Source organism: Bos javanicus, chromosome 17 (genome assembly GCF_032452875.1).
Source record: "Bos javanicus breed banteng chromosome 17, ARS-OSU_banteng_1.0, whole genome shotgun sequence".
Lineage (NCBI taxonomy): Eukaryota > Metazoa > Chordata > Mammalia > Artiodactyla > Bovidae > Bos > Bos javanicus.
In genome coordinates this window covers 41,347,760-41,366,521 of record NC_083884.1, presented here as the reverse complement: position 1 = coordinate 41,366,521, position 18,762 = coordinate 41,347,760, and the positions used below count along the sequence as shown (strand labels likewise).

Below are 18,762 nucleotides of genomic sequence, written 5' to 3'. Positions count from 1 at the left end.
CACACTGTTAGGGAAGGAAGTGACAAATTTGCTTCCAAACTTCAAGTTTGAGAGGCTGAAGAGACAACTTGCCTTTATTAAAAATAAAATTTTGTCAAAATAAAAGGTTTTACTTTTATTTGTTAAAAACAAATTACATTTTAACTATACATGTACAAAAATGATGTTCTTCATGCTCTCTCTCTGACTGGAAGGACTCATTTAAAAATAAAGTGTTATACATTCAAGTTTTATAACAAAATAATTAAGTAAAAAATGTATGTTAAATCTTGTTGGACTTAATATTAAAATAGCCTAAATTCTTCTTTAATAAAAATATTTTCTTAGCATGGCTTAGCCATTTTATTTATATCCTTTTCCTGCAGAAATCTCTATACTCTGACTGCTATCAAAAAGTCTGTAAAAAATAAATGATGGAGAGGGTGTAGAGAAAATGGAACCGTCTTACACTGTTGGTGGGAATGCAAACTAGTACAGCCACTATGGAGAACAGCATGAAGATTCCTTAAAAAACTGAAAATAGAACTGCTATACAACCCAGCAACCCCACTGCTGGGCATACACACTGAGGAAACCAGAACTGACAGAGACACGTGTACCCCAATGTTCATTGAGGCACTGTTTACAATAGCTAGAACATAGAAGCAACCTAGGTGTCCATTGGCAGATGAATGGATAAGAAAGTTGTGGTACATATACAAAATAGACTATTACTCAGCTATTAAAAAGAATGCATTTGAATCAGTTCTAATGAAGTGGATGAAACTGGAGCCTATTATACAGAGTGAAGTAAGTCAGAAAGAAAAACACCTATACAGTATATTAACACATATATATGGAATTTAGAGATAGTAACAATGACCCTATATGCAAGACAGCAAAAGAGACACAGATATAAAGAACAGAGTTTTGGACTCTGTGGGAGAAGGTGAGGGTGGGATGATTTGAGAGAATAGCATTGAAACATGTATATTACCATATTTTAAATAGATCACCAGTCCAAGTTTGATGCATGAAACAGGGCACTCAAAGCCAGAGGGATGGGATGGGGAGGGAGGTGAGAGGTGGATTCAGGACATGGTGACACATGTACACCCATGGCTGATTCAGGTCAATGTGTGGCAAAAACCACCACAGTATTGTAAAGTAATTAGCCTCCAATTAAAATAAATAAATTAATTTAATTAAAAAAACAAACCAAAATCCCTATATTCTTTGCTATCATCAGGAGCAAATATGCTTCTGTTACCTCACTTCCCTATCTCTACACATAAAACATAAAAAATAATAAAGCCACTGTAGGGCACAATGGTACCAAATTTTCTACACAATTTGCTCACATATTGGCAAGCAGTACTCAGAAGGTTGAAACTATAGTGTCACAAGATAATCCATAGTCTTCTGAGGTCTCTTCAATAAATAGTCCCTGTATTACAGCATCATTAATACTAAAACAGTTTCTTCTAGTAACAGTGTGAGGATACATATAGTAGAAACTATGTCAAAGTCAGACTTTTGAATATCAAAAGGGCAAATTTAGTTTTATACTTTGAAAATTTATTAGTTAACCAGAGTACATTTCAGTGCTGCAAAGTTAGAAGCTTGTCATTTTTAAAGCCGAGACTGACATATTCTCCATGTCCTTTACCTTAGTAAAGTGACTCTATAGTCAGTGAACCACTGTGAGTTTTTAACAAACAATAAAAAGCAGGAATGTGATGTTCTCTAAATCCTCTCATCATCCTTGGCAGTCTTTGTTCCCTAGAGCCCAGCTACTTCAGCATGCCAACAGATATTGCCAAAGCTAATCCCAGATTTTCTCTGCTACTTGAAGCCAAGATAGAATCCGGCGGGATCATCCCTCATTATCTGCCAGCAAAGGAATGAGAACCTATATTTGCTTGTTTGGACCCACTAATACATACATGGCCGGGGCCATTTAGATTGGCAGTGTGCTAATTACACAAAAACAATAAAACTGACCCAAATTATGTATTTGAAATACCAGTGTCTGGGTCCCTGGATTGCTATGTCTTTTGCTGTCAGAACACCTACCTGCTTGTTAGTGTTTTTCTGCACTGACCTCTAAAGTTGACAGCAAGGCCCTTGATCACTGAGCTGTACGGATAAAGGGGAAGGATTCTTAGAAGCCTGTCATCAATACCATGGAGACCATAGCTGGAATCTTTCTTTGCTGGACATATAGAACATTCCTACAGACTCAGTTTCCTTTTCATGAAGAGTAATATTTACTCTTAATAGTCAGTTGAAATTTTTACTTTTACTATTTGCTGTGTGAGCTAAATTACCTCAGTAATGTCTGACTCTTTGTGATCCTATGGACCATAGCCCACCAGGCTCTTCTGTCCTTGAGATTCTCCAGGTAAGAATACTGGAGTGTGTTAGCCATGCCCTCCTCCAGGGGATCTTCCTGATGGAGGGATCACACTTTCATCTCTTATATCTCCTGCATTGGCAGGCAGGTTCTTCAACACTAGTACCATCTGAGAAACCCCTTTTACTATTATCACACCATTAAGAGAAAAAAATAACCCACAGAATAAAGAGTGGGGAAGAACAGGTCAGAGTTTAACACATACTAATTGATTCATTAAATTGACAAATTAAACCCTGAGCCAAGGTAAAAGTTAGGAGAGAGCGTGCTAGGGGCCAGGCTTACCTGTTCACACTGTTGCTATGCACCGAATCTATGATCACAAGTTTACTACTCACAGACATCTGGGAGAAACTACCTTAATGGAAGAGGAAGTTTCCAAAGCATCATTCCTTCCACTCAGGGAATTTTTCCTCTCTTCCAGTCCTTTGTTAGCATCCATCCCTCCTGAAACTCTCTTCCTAACTCCTGTGCTCACCTGATTTCTGCCAGTTCTTACGTTTCTATATTAAATGTCACATTCTCTGTCCATATTTTTTTGCCTCAAACTCCATAAGAACTAATAATATCTAACTTGTTTCTACAAGTTATTAAACTCAATTATTAGACATAATATATTCCTCTGTGATGATCTGTCTCTTCTATCTTATTTAATGACTCTTGTGGGCATGGAAACAGTCTCAGCATTTTATCCCAGCAGTAAACCTACCGAGTGTCTGGAACAGAAAAGAGCTCATTTCAGAGTAACATATATGAACCATTATATGTGAAAGAGAAAACCAACAAGGATCTACTGTACAACACAGGAAACTATACACAATGCTCTGTAATAACCTAAATGGGAAAAAAGAATCTGAAAAAGAGTGGAGATATAGATATATAAATATAAATAGATAGATATAACTGAATCACTTAGCTCCATACACCATAAACTAACACAGCATTGTAAATCAAATATTTTCCAACATAATATAAAATTAAATCAAAAAAGCAAAAATAAAAATTTTTTTAGAAAAGAAAAGAGCTCGAAAAGCATCTGTCAAATCTAACTGGAAAGAAATATGTGTGACTTATTTTGTTTATGGTGAAAGCCAACATCTCCCAAGATACCTTTATGTTGATCCCTCTCTATAGAAACAGCCCTTAACTTACCAACAAATAAACAAAAAATATAAATACAGGGAGGACTTTACTAAATAGTAAAAATATTAAACATTTTCTATTCATTTGATTTTCATTTTCTAAACATCTCATTCTCTGCCTATAGCAAAATTTTATTTCTTTACTGCAAGGCAAGTACGCTTTTATTTCTTTTACTTTTAACACTTTTAATTTCACACTTTGGATTTAATATTTTGATATAATCAGGTAGTTTTCTTTGATCATCAAAAAAAAAAAACAAATGCCCTGAGTAACTCTAATATTTTCAGACTTGCTGCTGCTAATTTAAAGGTTACAAAGTTGAATAAGACAGGGACTTGCCCTTGAGAAATTCACAGTTTATTAAAGAAGACAGAGTAATCAAAAATAATTAAGACTTAACAGGCTAAAATCTAAATGTAAGTATGAAAGCACATGAGAGTAGAAAAAATGGAATGCTTTGGGAATAATTTATAATTTAATACATGAAACTAATGATAAAATACTTTAATTCTTATGTTGCTATTTACCTCTACTATTATTTCTAGGTGATCAATTTCTTAATTAATATGAAATACCCACTGAGCACCTCCTGTGTTAACAAGCATTATTCTATATCCATTATGTGTATACAAAGTATTGAATCTTCTAAATAACAATATGATTGTTATTGTTATATAAAATCTATATAAACAATATGATTATTCCTATTTTACAGTTGAGGAAACCAAGACCTAGAAAAAAAATTAGTCATTGGAAATTAGAATTCAAGCTTAGCAAGCTGGTTCCAGAATCTCAGTTCCTATTATACAGACTATATCTGAGGTTAAAAAGCAAGTTTTCTACCTCCTAAATCTTCTTCTATTATTTTATTTAATCTTTTGAAAGAAATCTGACCAAATCTTGGAAACTCAAATGCTCTCTAGAATACTATTCTTTGTTATAGTAATGGAGAAGAATTTTTATCCACTCTGCTCAGAACCCCACGCTTCAAGAATAAAAGGTTACTTGTGCCTCTATCACATTTTACAGACCCAGTAAAATGCCATTGCTTTGGGGAATGTAGATTTGTTAACTGGGTGAAACAGAAAGAACGTTGTGTACAGAAAATTAACAACTGTGTTCTGTATTCCCTTGTCCTTGCTGCAACATCCCAGAGCAAGTGATTTCAATTTGTTTCAAGCATAACTTTTCTAAGATTGCTTTCCAAATCTATCCACTACAATCCAACATATTCCCAAACACCACTTAAATATTTGACTTTAAAATAAAAATTTCAAAGCAAATGATGGGAAGCATTATTGTATAAAAGATAACTATTCATTATGGTACTCATGAAAAATGGCCAAAGCTTGTTCATTTATTTGCTCAGTAAACACGTTCAATAAACATTGCATCATGCTAAACATAAGAAGTAAAATGATAAAATATGACCTTACAAAAAATGTAAAATTTCTCTAGCGTAAAATATACTATTGGAAAACTCAAAAGAAAACAATAAAGAAAAATTGTCTGAGACATTTAGGATTGGACAATGGCTAATTTTCCAGATCTAAAAATGCTTTTATAAATCATTAAGGAAAAAATTATGGAATGCGATAAAAAGATCAATGATATGAACAAGCAATTCACAGAAAACAAAATGTAAATGATCAATAGGTGAAAATATGATATCCTCAATCTCACTTGTAATGAAAGAACTGGAATATATGCAAGACCTTATAATCCTCCATAAAATCAGCAAAAACATTAGTTTTCCGTTTACCAAAGTAAGAAAGAGAGGGAAACAGACACTCTCATACATTACTGGTAGAATTATAAAACACTTCAAAATCTAGTAAAAAATTAGCCTTTTGTTTGAGACTGTGGGAGTAAATGTTGGATGAATTTAAAAAAAAATGTAAACCCATTCTCACAGATGCCATCCTTGTGTGTGTGTGTGTGTGTGTGTGTGTGTAGTTTGATCCATTTTTGTAAAACTGACCAAATTAACTCTTATCAACCAGATTAACTTCTGACTTTCAGATTCAGTGCTTTAACTGTAGCTATAATTAGGAACTCTAATCTTTGTGTCTTTACTTGAACAGTTTCAGGAAAGGCTTGCTGAGATCTCATTCTCATAAATTATCAAGGATGAGAAAGACTGCCTTCCCCACCCAAGCAGCAGGAGCAGAGGGTAGACTACAAATAGAGCTGATCTGCCAAGAGCATCAGTTCCTGCTGAGGTAGTAGCCTGATGCCTGGTGTCTCAAGCCAAAGGTGACCTTGGCTCATACAATTTGAGTGTATTGGAGGGAATCATCCAGTTAATAAATGGCAAAGCCTGAACTAACGTAAGAGTGTGAACTATACCTGAGACAAGATGGCTTGGGGAGATATCAAGGACTGTCATTGTGTGGATGAAAGGGCAAGTATCCTGAAGCACCTGCACAACTCCAAATTTTTGACTTGGAAAATTGGAAGACAGCCATCCACCCCCCACCCCCTACTCCACCCCCCATAAAATGAAGAGGAAGAGGCACTGTAGGAAATTTATCTCTCAAGTTGGAACACTTTGAGTCTGATTCCAGGTTCTATTGCATACCAGGTATATGATCCAGGTCATTATTTAATTTCTCTTTGTCTTGATTCCTCACCTCTAAAATGGGAATAACAGTATCTACTTTATAAGGTTGGTATGATAACTAAATAAGTGAATACTTTCATGCTTAGGAGCAAGTCTTAGAACAGTGCCAGGCATATAGCACACTTATACAACTGATAGATCATTAATAGTATTAGTTTAAGAATTTGAAATATTTATCTTTGTTGAAAACTGATTAGAGTGATACCCAGATGCATCCTCACAACTACAGGCAATAGACACAGTGATGATAAAAGCTGATGTACTCATGAGACTGTGGCTCAGCTGGGATTGGTTTTTGCTGAGTCAGGATAATGAACAGAGAGTTACAACATAACTATATTTTTTAAAAATAGCTCTCTTCCTCAATGTTCTATTGTATCTCTTATAGACAGAGAGTATAACTGCTCCCCTAAATAACTGCTTCAGACAAATGGTATACAGACATATATCATTTTATTGTGTTCCCCAGAAAATGCGATTTTTACAAGTTGGCTTTGTAGTAGGAAAGAACAAATCTGACTCCATATTTTACTTTAACTTTTGTATTCTATTGCTTTTGCTTCAAGTTAAGAATGTTGCCTAGAGCCATATATATACATGATAGCCCATTCTCAAGTCTCTAACTTTTAAGGGTATAACATTTCTCCATTCATATAGGGGAAAAAAGCTGCAGATAGAGAATAACATTTGTCTTGTTGGAGGTTCACAGGAACATGGTGACCTTGCCTTTAAAAATACTTTGCTGAAACCTTTGGGAGAGTTCCAGGTTTTGGAGTTTCCTTGCATGGCCCTGCAATAAGCATTTCTCTGTTCTAAACTCCAAGTTTCTGTTTGGTCTCACTGTGTATCAGGCACAAGAACTTGCATTTGGTTAAGTCTGTGGCAACTCTGCATTGAGCAAGTTGATTGGAGTAATTTCTCAGCAGCATTTTTTTTTAATTAACCTAAGTACATTGCTTTATTTAGACATAATGCTATTGCACCATTAAGAGATTTTAATAGACTATCAAGCTAACTTTTACATGCACTGTGAAATGTAAAAATCTGTGTGACTCACTTTATCATCATATTCACTTTGTTGTAGTGGTCTGAAAAGGTATAAAAGAGACTGTTCGTTGCTCAGTTGTGTCCAACTATTTGTGACCCCATGACTGTAGCTTACCAGATTCCTCTGTCCATGGAATTCTCCAGGCAAGAATACTATTGTGGATAGCCATTCCCTTCTCCAGGGGATCTTCTCAACTCAAGGATCAAATCTGGGTCTCCTGCACTGTAGGTAGATTTTTTACCATCTGAGCCACCAGAGAAGCCCAGTGGTCTGAAACCAAACCCCAAATCTCCTGTGATGTGCCTGTATTTAGGATATCCTGAATATCACAAGAACATTGCCAATCCCATGTTCTTTCACACACTTTTCTTATCTTCTTTATCATTCACAGCCTATGACCCTACTCAAACTTCCTCCTTACCATTTTATGGCAAAAGGTTCTTCTTTTTTTGACCTCATAACAATAGGAACTTATATCATCTCAGTCAGCCATTTTACATGGATCTATCTTTTTGTTTTATACACTCTATTTTCCTAATTAAATAATGTTTTACAAACCAAACTTGGGGTAGGGTAGTGGGGGATAACCATTTCACATGACTTTGCTGCCCCTTCATAGTGGATGTTGCATAAATATATTTTCATTGGATGAGAACAGTTAAAGCTTCCTTCAACAGAAAGGAAAATGATAAAGAGGCTGTTGAGATTTAGTTGAAGGTTCCAAAATTAAATGTCAGACTTCTCTGGTGGTACAGTGGATAAAAATTTGCCTGCCACTGCAGGAGACATGGGTTTGATCCCTGCTCCAGGAAGATCCCACATACCTGACAGTAACTAAGTCCAAGATCCGCAGCTACTGAAGCCCTTGAATAGAGCCCATGCCCCACAACAAGAGAAGCCACCACAATGAGAAACCCATGCACCACGATGAGGTATAGCCCCCACTCACCACAACTAGAGAAAGAGCACACACAGCAAATCAAGAATCAGGGCAACAACAACAAAGAATCACCAGAAACAAGGCTTGCTGTCTAATCATTACTGGTTAGCTCTTCTGATCATAGGCTGCAAACCTCAAGGTCTTTCTTTTCTTGTAGATCTCACCACTAGTTTCATGAACTTCCACTCCATCCTCTGCTCCCCCAAGGCATCACCCTCAGGACTTGCAACAACTATGCTGCTCAACCCCGACAGTGAGTACCTTTACATACTTCATCCTAGATGTCTTCACACATTCTCCACTTTCTTGCTACAACAGTTTATCACACCAACTTCTTTCATTAAACTAAAAATAACGTGGCAGTTGTAAAATAATAGTGTAAAATATGAGAAATGCAGTTAGACAAACTTGCTGAAATCTCTATTTGGGAACTTTCTAAGTAACAATGAATGAAAGAGATAACCGTTGAGAAACAATTCTTCATGGCATTTCTGCACATCTTATATCAAGCTTTGTTCTGCAACCTTTGTTCAAGGATGTCAATATAGCAGAAAGCATTGCAACTTACAAAGACTGTCTCCTTCTAGGATGGAATATAGATTTTCTTCCTGACCAAATAATAAAAATAATGTCTCCTTCTGGGGCAAATGTTGGGCAGGTCTGCTAGCAGCACCTCATTAGATTGGTGGTTTTCTATAGCAAACATTATTCTCAATGGTTAAAAAGTGAAAGCATTTCCTCTAATTTCAGGAACAAGACAAGGGTGCCCAATCTCATGACTATTATTCAAGATAGTTTTGGAAGTCCTAGCCATGACAAACAGAGAAGAAAAAGAAATAAAATGGATCCAGGCTGGAAAAGAAGTAAAACTCTCACTGTTTGCAGACAACATGATACTATGCCTAGAAAACCCTAAAGATACTATCAGAAAATTACTAGAGCTAATCAGTCAAGTCACAGGATACCAAATCAATACACAGAAATCCCTTGCATTCTTATACACTAACAATGAAAGATCAGAAAGAAATTAAGGAGTCATTCCCATTCATCATTGTAACAAAAATAATAAAACACCCAGGAGTAAACCTACCTAAGGAGACAAAAAAGCTGTATACAAAAAGTGTATAAGACACTGATGAAAGCAATCAAAGACAAAATAAACAGATGAAGAGATATACCATGTTCCTGCTTTGGAAGAATCAATATTGTGAAAATGACTGCACTATTCAAAGCAATCTACAGATTCAATACAATCCCTATCAAATTACCAATGGCATTTTTCATAGAACTGGAACCAAAAATTTCATAATTCATATGAAAATACAAAAGACTCTGAATAGCCAAAGCAATCTTGAGAAAGAATAATGGAACTGGAGAAATCAACCTTCCTGACTTTATACTACAAAGCTATAGTCATCAACACAGAATGATACTGGCACAAAAACAGAAATATAAACCAATGGAACAAGATAGAAAGCCCAGAGATAAATCCATGCACCTATGAGGCACCTTATCTTTCACAACAGAGACAAGAATATACAGTGGAGAAAAGACAGCCTCTTCAATAAGTGGTGCTGGGGAAACTGGACAGCTATATGTAAAAGAAAGAAATCAGAACACTTCCTAAAACTATACACAAAGATAAACTCAAAATGGATTAAAGACCTCAGTGTAAGAGCAGAAACTATAAAACTCTTAGAGGAAAACATAGGCAGAACACTCTTTGACCTCAAGATCCTCTATGACCAACTCCCCAGAATAATGGAAATAAAAACAAAAATAAACAAATGGGACCTAATTCAACTTAAAATCTTTTGCACAGCAAAAGAAAGCATAAACAAGATGAAAAGACAACCCTCAGAATGGGAGGAATTCATAGCAAATGAAACAACTGACAAAGAATTAATTTCCAAAATATACAAGCAGCTCAGGCAGCTCAATATCAGAAAAACAACACAATCAAAAAAATGGGCAGAAGACCTAAACAGACATTTCTCCAAAGAAGATATATAGACGGCCAATAAACAAAATGCTGAGCATTGCTTATTATTAGAGAAATGCAAGTCAAAACTACAATGAGGTATCACCTCACACGAGTCAGAATGTGCTTAGTTGCTCGGTAGTGTCTTACTCTTCGCAACGCTTTGGACTGTAGCCTGTCAGGCTCCTCTGTCCATGCGATTTCCCAGGCAAAAATACTAGAGTGTGTTGCCATTTCCTTCTCCAGGGGATCTTCTCCACCCAGGGATCAAACGAGTGTCTCCAGTGTCTCCTGCATTGCATGTGGATTTTTACCTGCTGAGCCATCAGAATGGCCATCATCAAAAACATCTACAGACAGTAAATTCTGGAGAAGATGTGGAGAAAATGGAACCTTCTTGAACTACTGGTGGGAATATAAATTGATACAGCCAGTATGGAGAACAATATGGAGATTTCTTTAAAAACTAGGAATAAAGCTACCATATGACTGCACAGTCCCACTACTGGGCATATACCCTAAGAAAACCACAATTCTAAAAGACAAATGTACCTTGATGTTCACTCTAGCACTATTTTCAATAGCCGTGACATGGAAGCAACCTAGATTTCCATCAACAGATAAATGGATAAAGAAGTCATGGTACATATAATGGAATATTACTCAGCCATGAAAGGAACAAATTTTAATCAGTTCTGGTGAAGTGGATGAACCTAGAGCCTGTTGTACAGAGTGAAGTAAGTCAGAAAAGAGAAAAACAAATATCATATATTCACATATACGGAATCTAGAAAAATGGTACTATTGAAGCTATCTGCAGGGCAGGAATAGAGATGCAAACATAGAGAACAGACTTGTGGACATAGCAGGGGAAGGAGAGGGCAGGACAAATTGAGAGAGTAGTATTGACACATATACATTACCATATACAAAATAAATAGCTAGTGGGAAATTGCTGTTTAACACAAGGAGCTCAACCTGATCCTCTGAAAATCTAGACAGGTGGGATGGGGTGCAGGGTGGGAGAAAGATTCAAGAGGGAGGGGACATACGTATACTTATAGCTGATTCACATTTTTATATGGCAGAAAGCAACACAACATTGTAAAGCAATTATCCTCCAATTAAAAATAAAAAATAAATATGCTGCATTTATAAATATTAATTATGAACCATCAGAAAGAGAAATTAAGAAAATAATCACTTTTACAATTGTATCAAAAAGAATAAATTAGCTAGAAATAAACCTGATCAAAGAAGAAAAAGATCTGTACTCTGAAAACTATGAGAGATTGAAGATGACAAAACATATGGAAAGATATTTTGTGCCCATAGATTGGAAGAATCGTTATTTGTTAAAATGACTATACTACTTAAGCAATCTACATATTTAGTGCAATCCCTGTCAAAACACCAATGGCATTTATCACAGGAGTAGAGCAAATAACTCCAAAATTTGTATGAAAACAAAAAAGACCCAAAAGAGCCAAAGCAATCTTGAGAAAGAAGAAAAAAAAACAAAAAACTAGAGTTGTCACAGTCCCTGATTTCAAACTATACTACAAAACTACAGTAATGAAAGCAACATAGTACTGGCATAGAAACAAACATATAGATCAATGGAATAGAATGGAGAGCCCCCAGATAAACCCAAGCTTATATGGTCAATGAATCTACAACAAAGCAGGCAAGAACATAGAGTGGGGAAAGACAGCCTCTTCAATAAGTGGTCATGGAAAAACTGTACTGCTGTGTACAATAGAATCAGTCTGGACTACTTTTTCATACCATGTGAAAAAATAAAGTCAAAAATGGATTAAAGACCTAAATATAAGGCCTGAAACCATAAATCTAGGAGAGAACATTATCAGTATGCTCTTTGACATCTGTCTTAACAGTATGTTTTTTTTCTGGGATCTATCTCCTCAGGCAAGGGAAACAAAATGAAAAATAAACAAATGGGACTACCAAACCTAAAAGCTTTTACACAGTAAGGTAAACTGTCAACAAAAGGAAGGCCACCTTCTGAATGGGAGAATATATTTGCAAACTATATACCTATTAAGGGGTTAATATTCAAAATATACAAAGAATTCATACAATTCAACATCAAAAAACAATTAAAAAATGGGCATAGAATATGAATAGACATTTTTCCCAAAGAAGACATTCAGATGGCCAACAAGCACATGAGAAGATGCTGAACACCACTAATCACCAGGGAAATATAAAACCACAAGGGGAAAAAATCAGCAAAGAAAGGGACTTCCCTGCAGTCCAGTAGTTAAGACTCCACACTTCTGCTGTAGTGGGTGAGGGTTCAATCCCTAGTCAGGGAACTAAGATCCTGCATACCAACTGCTCCGCTCCCCAAAAAATCAGCAAATAACCACAAGGAGATACTACCTCATGCCTGTCAGAATAGCTATTATCAAAAGATAACAAATTTTTGGCAAGAATGTAGAGAAATGAAAAAAAAAAAAAGAATGTAGAGAAATGGGAAACCGTGTGCAATATTGGTGGGCATAAAAATCGGTGCATCTGGTCCCATCACTTCATGGCAAATAGATGGGGAAACAATGGAAACAGTGGCAGACTTTATTTTCTTGAGCACCAAAATCACTGCAGATGGTGGCTGCAGCCATGAAATTAAAAGCCACTTGCTCCTTAGAAGAAAAGTTATGACAAACCTAGATAGTTTATTAAAAAGCAGAGGTATTACTTTGCCAAAAAAGGTCTATCTAGTCAAAGCTATGGTTTTTCCAGTAGTCATGTATGGAGGTGAGAGTTGGACTATAAAGAAAACTGAGCACCAAAGAATTGATGCTTTTGAACTGTGGTGTTGGAGAAGACTCTTGAGAGTCCCTTGGACTGCAAGAAAATCAAACCAGTCAATCCTAAAGGAAATCAGTCCTGAATATTCATTGGAAGGACTGATGCTGAAGCTGAAACTCCAATCCTTTGGCCACCTGATGAGAAGAACTGACTCATTTGAAAAGACCCTGATGCTAAGAAAGATTGAAGGCAGGAGGACAAGGGGACAACAGAGGATAAGATGATTGGATGGCATCACCAACTCAAATGGACACGAGTTTGAGCAAGCTCTGGGAGTTGGTGATGGACAGGTAAGCCTGGCATGTTGCAGTCCATGGGGTCACAGATTCAGACATGACCGATCAACTGAACTGAACTGAACTGATGGAGGTTCCTCAAAAACTTAAAAATATAACTGCTATATGATCTACTAATTTCACTTCTAAGTATTTAGCTAAAGGAAACATTAATTTGAAAAGATATATGCACACCATTGTTCATTGAAACATTATTTACAATAGCCAAGATGTGCAAGCAACTTGTGTCCAGCCATAGATGAATGGATAAAGATGTGAGATATCTATATATATATGTATATATATATATATAGATATATATAAAACTTCTTAGCCATAAAAAAGTGAAAACTTGCCATTTGTGACAACGTGGATGATCTAGATGGCATTATGCTAAATGAAATAAGTCAGATAAAGACAAGCACCATATTTATATGTACAATCTTAAAAATAAACAAAAAATCAAAACAAAAGGAAAACTGACTTCTAAATGTAGAGGGGAAAAAATGGGTGGTTGCCAGAGAGGAGGGAGATTGACAGGTGAAATAAGTGACAGGGGTTAAGAAATACAAACCTCCAGTTATAAAATAAACAAGTCACAAGGATGTAACATACAGCATAAGGAATATAAGTAATAATACTGTAATGACTTTACCAGACCACCTGATCTGCCTCTTGAGAAATCTGTATGCATGTCAGGAAGCAACAGTTAGAACTGGACATGGAACAACAGATTGGCTCCAAATAGGAAAAGGAGTACATCAAGGCTGTATATTGTCACCCTGCTTATTTAACTTATATGCAGAGTACATCATGAGAAATGCTGGACTGGAAGAAACACAAGCTGGAATCAAGATTGCTGGGAGAAATATCAATCACCTCAGATATGCAGATGACACCACCCTTATGGCAGAAAGTGAAGAGGAACTCAAAAGCCTCTTGATGAAAGTGAAAGTGGAGAGTGAAAAAGTTGGCTTCAAGCTCAACATTCAGAAAACGAAGATCATGGCATCTGGTCCCATCACTTCATGGGAAATAGATGGAGAAACAGTGGAAACAGTGTCAGACTTTAATTTTGGGGGTTCCAAAATCACTGCAGATGGTGACTGCAGCCATGAAATTAAAAGACGCTTACTCCTTGGAAGGAAAGTGATGACCAACCTAGATAGCATATTCAAAAGCAGAGACATTACTTTGCCAACAAAGGTTCGTCTAGTCAAGGCTATGGTTTTTCCTGTGGTCATGTATGGATGTGAGAGTTGGACTGTGAAGAAGGCTGAGCGCCAAAGAATTGATGCCTTTGAACTGTGGTGTTGGAGAAGACTCTTGAGAGTCCCTTGGACTCCAAAGAGATCCAACCAGTCCATTCTGAAGGAGATCAGCCCTGGGATTTCTTTGGAAGGAATGATGCTAAAACTGAAACTCCAGTACTTTGGCCACCTCATGCGAAGAGTTGACTCATTGGAAAAGACTCTGATGCTGGGAGGGATTGGGGGCAGGAGGAGAAGGGGACGACAGAGGATGAGATGGCTGGATGGCATCACTGACTCGATGGACGTGAGTCTGAGTGAACTCCAGGAGTTGATGATGGACAGGGAGGCCTGGCGTGCTGCGATTCATGGGGTCGCAGAGTTGGACACGACTGAGCGACTGAACTGAACTGAACTGAATGACTTTGTATGGGGACAGATGAATGCTAGCTTTATCACACTGCTCATTTCATAATGTCTGCAAATGTCAAATCACTGTGGAGTATTCCTGAAACCAGCATAATGTTGTACATCATTTCATTTTTCAGTTAAAAAGAAATGAAATAAAGACTGGAGGTTTTCTTCAGTTCAGTTCAGTTCAGTCACTCAGTCATGTCCGACTCTTTGCAACCCCATGAATCGCAGCACGCCAGGCCTCCTTGTCCATCACCATCTCCCAGAGTCCACTCAAACTCACGTCCATCGAGTCAGTGATGCCATCCAGCCATCTCATCCTCTGTCGTCCCCTTTTCCTCCTGCCCCCAATCCCTCCCAGCATCAGAGTCTTAGAAGGTACAGAAACCCACTGTGTGCGCTTTCAGTGAGGCCACTCCATAACTCCCCAGTGGGCCTTGAGGGCAAAGGAACATGGGTAATGAAGTCATTTGTCTCTCATCTGGGAGTCCTTTATCTTCTGCTAACATCTATGGCTGGCTAACCTGTTAGCCTACAAGCAGAGTAAGACCTCAGACACTTCACAGTTCTCAATAATAACTTCTTTACGCCTCAGTGACTTTAACTGTACAATGGACAGAAGGTGTCTACCTCATAGAGAGAGTGTGCTAATAAACGAAATAATAAGATTATACATATACTGAGCCCGGCCTGAGCCTCACAGATGCACAGCTCATCAGTATCTGGTGCTTCCTGATGGCCTCCTCCCCAAACCAAGTGGTCTGCTCCCAGCTCAGTTCTCACTGGTGGCTCTGAGGCATGGACACCAGAGATCGTCTCTCCTCGAAAGTTCCTAATCCCTGTCCTGTGGCTCTCACCAAACTGGGTTTCTTTCTACACTTTTTTTTTTTTTTGCCACACTGCATCTTGATTGCTGCCTGGGCTTTCTCTAATTGCAGTGAGCAGGGGCTACTCTCCAGTTGCGGTGCACAGGATTCTCATTGCAATGGCTTCTCTTATTGTGGAGCACAGGCTCTAGGGGGCTGGGGGCTTCAGTAGTTGTGGCGTGTAGGCCCAGCTGCTCTGAGCATGTGGGATCTTCCTGGACCAGGGATCAAACTCGTGTCCCCTGCTGGCAGGCAGATTCATAACCACCAGATCACCAGGGAAGCCCCTCTTCCTACATTTTTGTCCCTCTCTAGTTCCTTGCTGAAAAGGCACACACACACATATGCACAACACAAAATTAACAAAAGGAGAATGTTTTGTAGATGTCCTAAGATAGTCCTAAATTGCCACAAAAAGTACTAATTAACAATACAACAACAGGCAGCTTTTCTAAAGTGGAAGAAGAGAAAAGCAGTAATTGGAACAAGGGGACAGAAAGAGTCATGAGATCCTCATCAGAAGGAGATAAAAGTTATAAGAAACCTATAAAACATTTAATCATGCAGTTATGTAGATGGCCAATATTTATTATTCTCCAATGTCAATCTTAATAATGTATTTACAAAGAATTACTGGACAGAAAACAGGAAATGGTGACTGTAAGAAAAGTGACCAAGGGACCACTGAAACAGTGTGGAAAAATAGAAAAAAAGCCAAACTTCTACTACCAGAAGATCCCAGGATTCCAGCCCCATTTTGAGCAGTTGTGACAACTTGGGTGAGTTACTTAACCTCACTAAACTTCAGTTTACTTACCTTCCAAGTGCTGTAAGACTACCTACCTTGAAAGGCCACTGATGGGTTATCATAATAAATTGTATCTATGATAGATATGATGATTCTAGTAGTAATGTACTGAAGAATTACCTATTCAGAAATTAATAAAAGGGCTGAGGGACATTTCTGAACATTTCTAAAAAGATATAATGTCTTATGACATTGTACCAGGCTTGCCAAATACAGCATTATAGAATTTAAATTACACTTTCATAAAAACCCAAAAGGTGCAGAAACTTCCTCACTACAGACTTCCATAACTCAGTGTTAGTCTCAGGTAACTACTTACTTGATTTAAAAAAAAACTTACCTGTAACAAAAAATCAAAGAGGGCCATCTTGGACCACTCGTGGTGATGTATTTCAGTACAGCCCCATTCAGGCTTGGGTACTCGACCATTCTGCCAGCACTTCTGTTTCAGCAACTGCTGATAAGTTCCCCAAGTGAGCTTAACAGAAGAGTGGGTCTCATTATTTGTTGGAGACAAAGATGGATCCCAGAGGATGAAAGGACATGGGCGGCCATCTATAAAAGCAAAAAAAAAAAAAAGAAGAAGAAGAAAAAAAACAGTTAGCAAGTTACTGACTCTGTGAGTGCCCTTGGATGTCATTCACTCTTTCACAGCTTTACACTCTCACCTGTCATGTGCTAGAATTGGATTAGATGACATTTATGGTCCCTTTGTCTTCTGAATAATTTAATATTCATATACCTTTATGATGCTTCCTGATAACAGTCTTATATGATGGAAAGTTACTATTAGACAAGGAAAGAAAAGGATTTTAAGAAAAGATACTTTATAGATGTGGCAGGAATAGGCCTGTAACCACCAATAACAACGCCCTCTGGTTAATGTGGTTTTATTCCACATCTAAAAGCAGCCACCATGAAAAAGGAAAGAATCCAGACATTTATAATTGTCTATTCAGTGTCTGAGTGGAGCTGCACTCTATTTGTAATAACAACTGTCTGATTTTCTGAGGCCACAGTATGATATTAGGAAGAAAAAGAATTTTTAGAAGTTGCAAATTTAAAAGTGAAATTGTATGTTTCACACTAGTCACTATAATCTCCAAAGAAAGAGAAAGGAAGTAAGAGGTTTAGAGGTGTTTGGGATTTTTTTTTTTTTTTCTTTTCTGATAGAACAATGACACTGCTGGTAAATGATCATTTATTCACATAAAACCGCATGAAGTACATTTAAGCAAATATCATCTTTTTCAATTTCCAGTGCATAGAATATATTTCAAAGAAAATGTCACTTGAATGTTTTTGATAGTTTAGAAATTTCACTGCTAAACTGTACATTAAATGATACGGCAGGCTTAAAACCAAAAGTATTTCTCTCAAGCCTCAATGTCTGTCAAATAAAGTCACTCAAAGAGGATGATGAGCAGCTTTGCTTGTAACTTAAAAATCAGAATGATCTCTTGAAAAAAAGAAAAGAAAGTAAGTCACAAGGATGTGAAAAATCACATTTAACTCATTCTTAACAAGCCTGAACAATAGAAGCCTCTGAAACTATGATTGGAATGTCAAGACACATCACAGGGATTTTTAAAGCTTTTTCAAATAACCTAAGAGGTTCTCAGTCTATAACTGTTTGTTTTTGTTAAAGACTTATTTTCCCACCCTGCTTGTTTGCCTTCTGTAGAGTTCTTATCTCTGGTCTTTAATGCAAGGACAGTCACTCTTCTAACCACTCTTCAATTTGGTGTTCCAGGGACCTCAATAATATTAATAACATTCACTTAATCATTCTAAGCACCTACATTCCACTTTTGTTCAAAAGAAAAATCTTTCTCCTTTTAGCCTTGCAATTTAAGCCAGGGCATGTAGAAAGTCCTTCAGACTGTGGAAAATAGGTCACAATCACTGATGTACAATTAAAAGAAAAATAAAGAAAGAGGAACCATAACTAAAGAACTTAATTGTTATCTCACTCCTTTTTATTTCCTTTACTGTACTAAATGACTTGGTGCTATTGGGACCTAATTATCTTCTTAGATGCTAGATAAATATAATGTTAAATGTATATGCTTCAAATACTATGCCAATTTTAAAAATAATAATAATAAATTTCAGGTAGAAGCAGTCAATCCTAAAGGAAATCAACACTGAGCATTCACTGGAAGGACTGAATCTCCAATGCTT

General features: G+C 37.1%; 1 protein-coding gene across 2 annotated transcripts in view; it reads right to left on the bottom strand.

The window, feature by feature from the left end:
• The window catches only part of GASK1B (golgi associated kinase 1B), a 71,440-nt gene that overhangs the window by 33,656 nt on the left and 19,022 nt on the right, over window positions 1–18,762 (bottom strand). For both annotated transcript variants that reach the window (XM_061384329.1, XM_061384328.1), the window contains exon 3: window positions 16,919–17,133. In XM_061384329.1, the coding sequence (XP_061240313.1) occupies window positions 16,919–17,133 (215 nt within the window). The remainder of the gene's footprint in view (window positions 1–16,918; window positions 17,134–18,762) is intronic.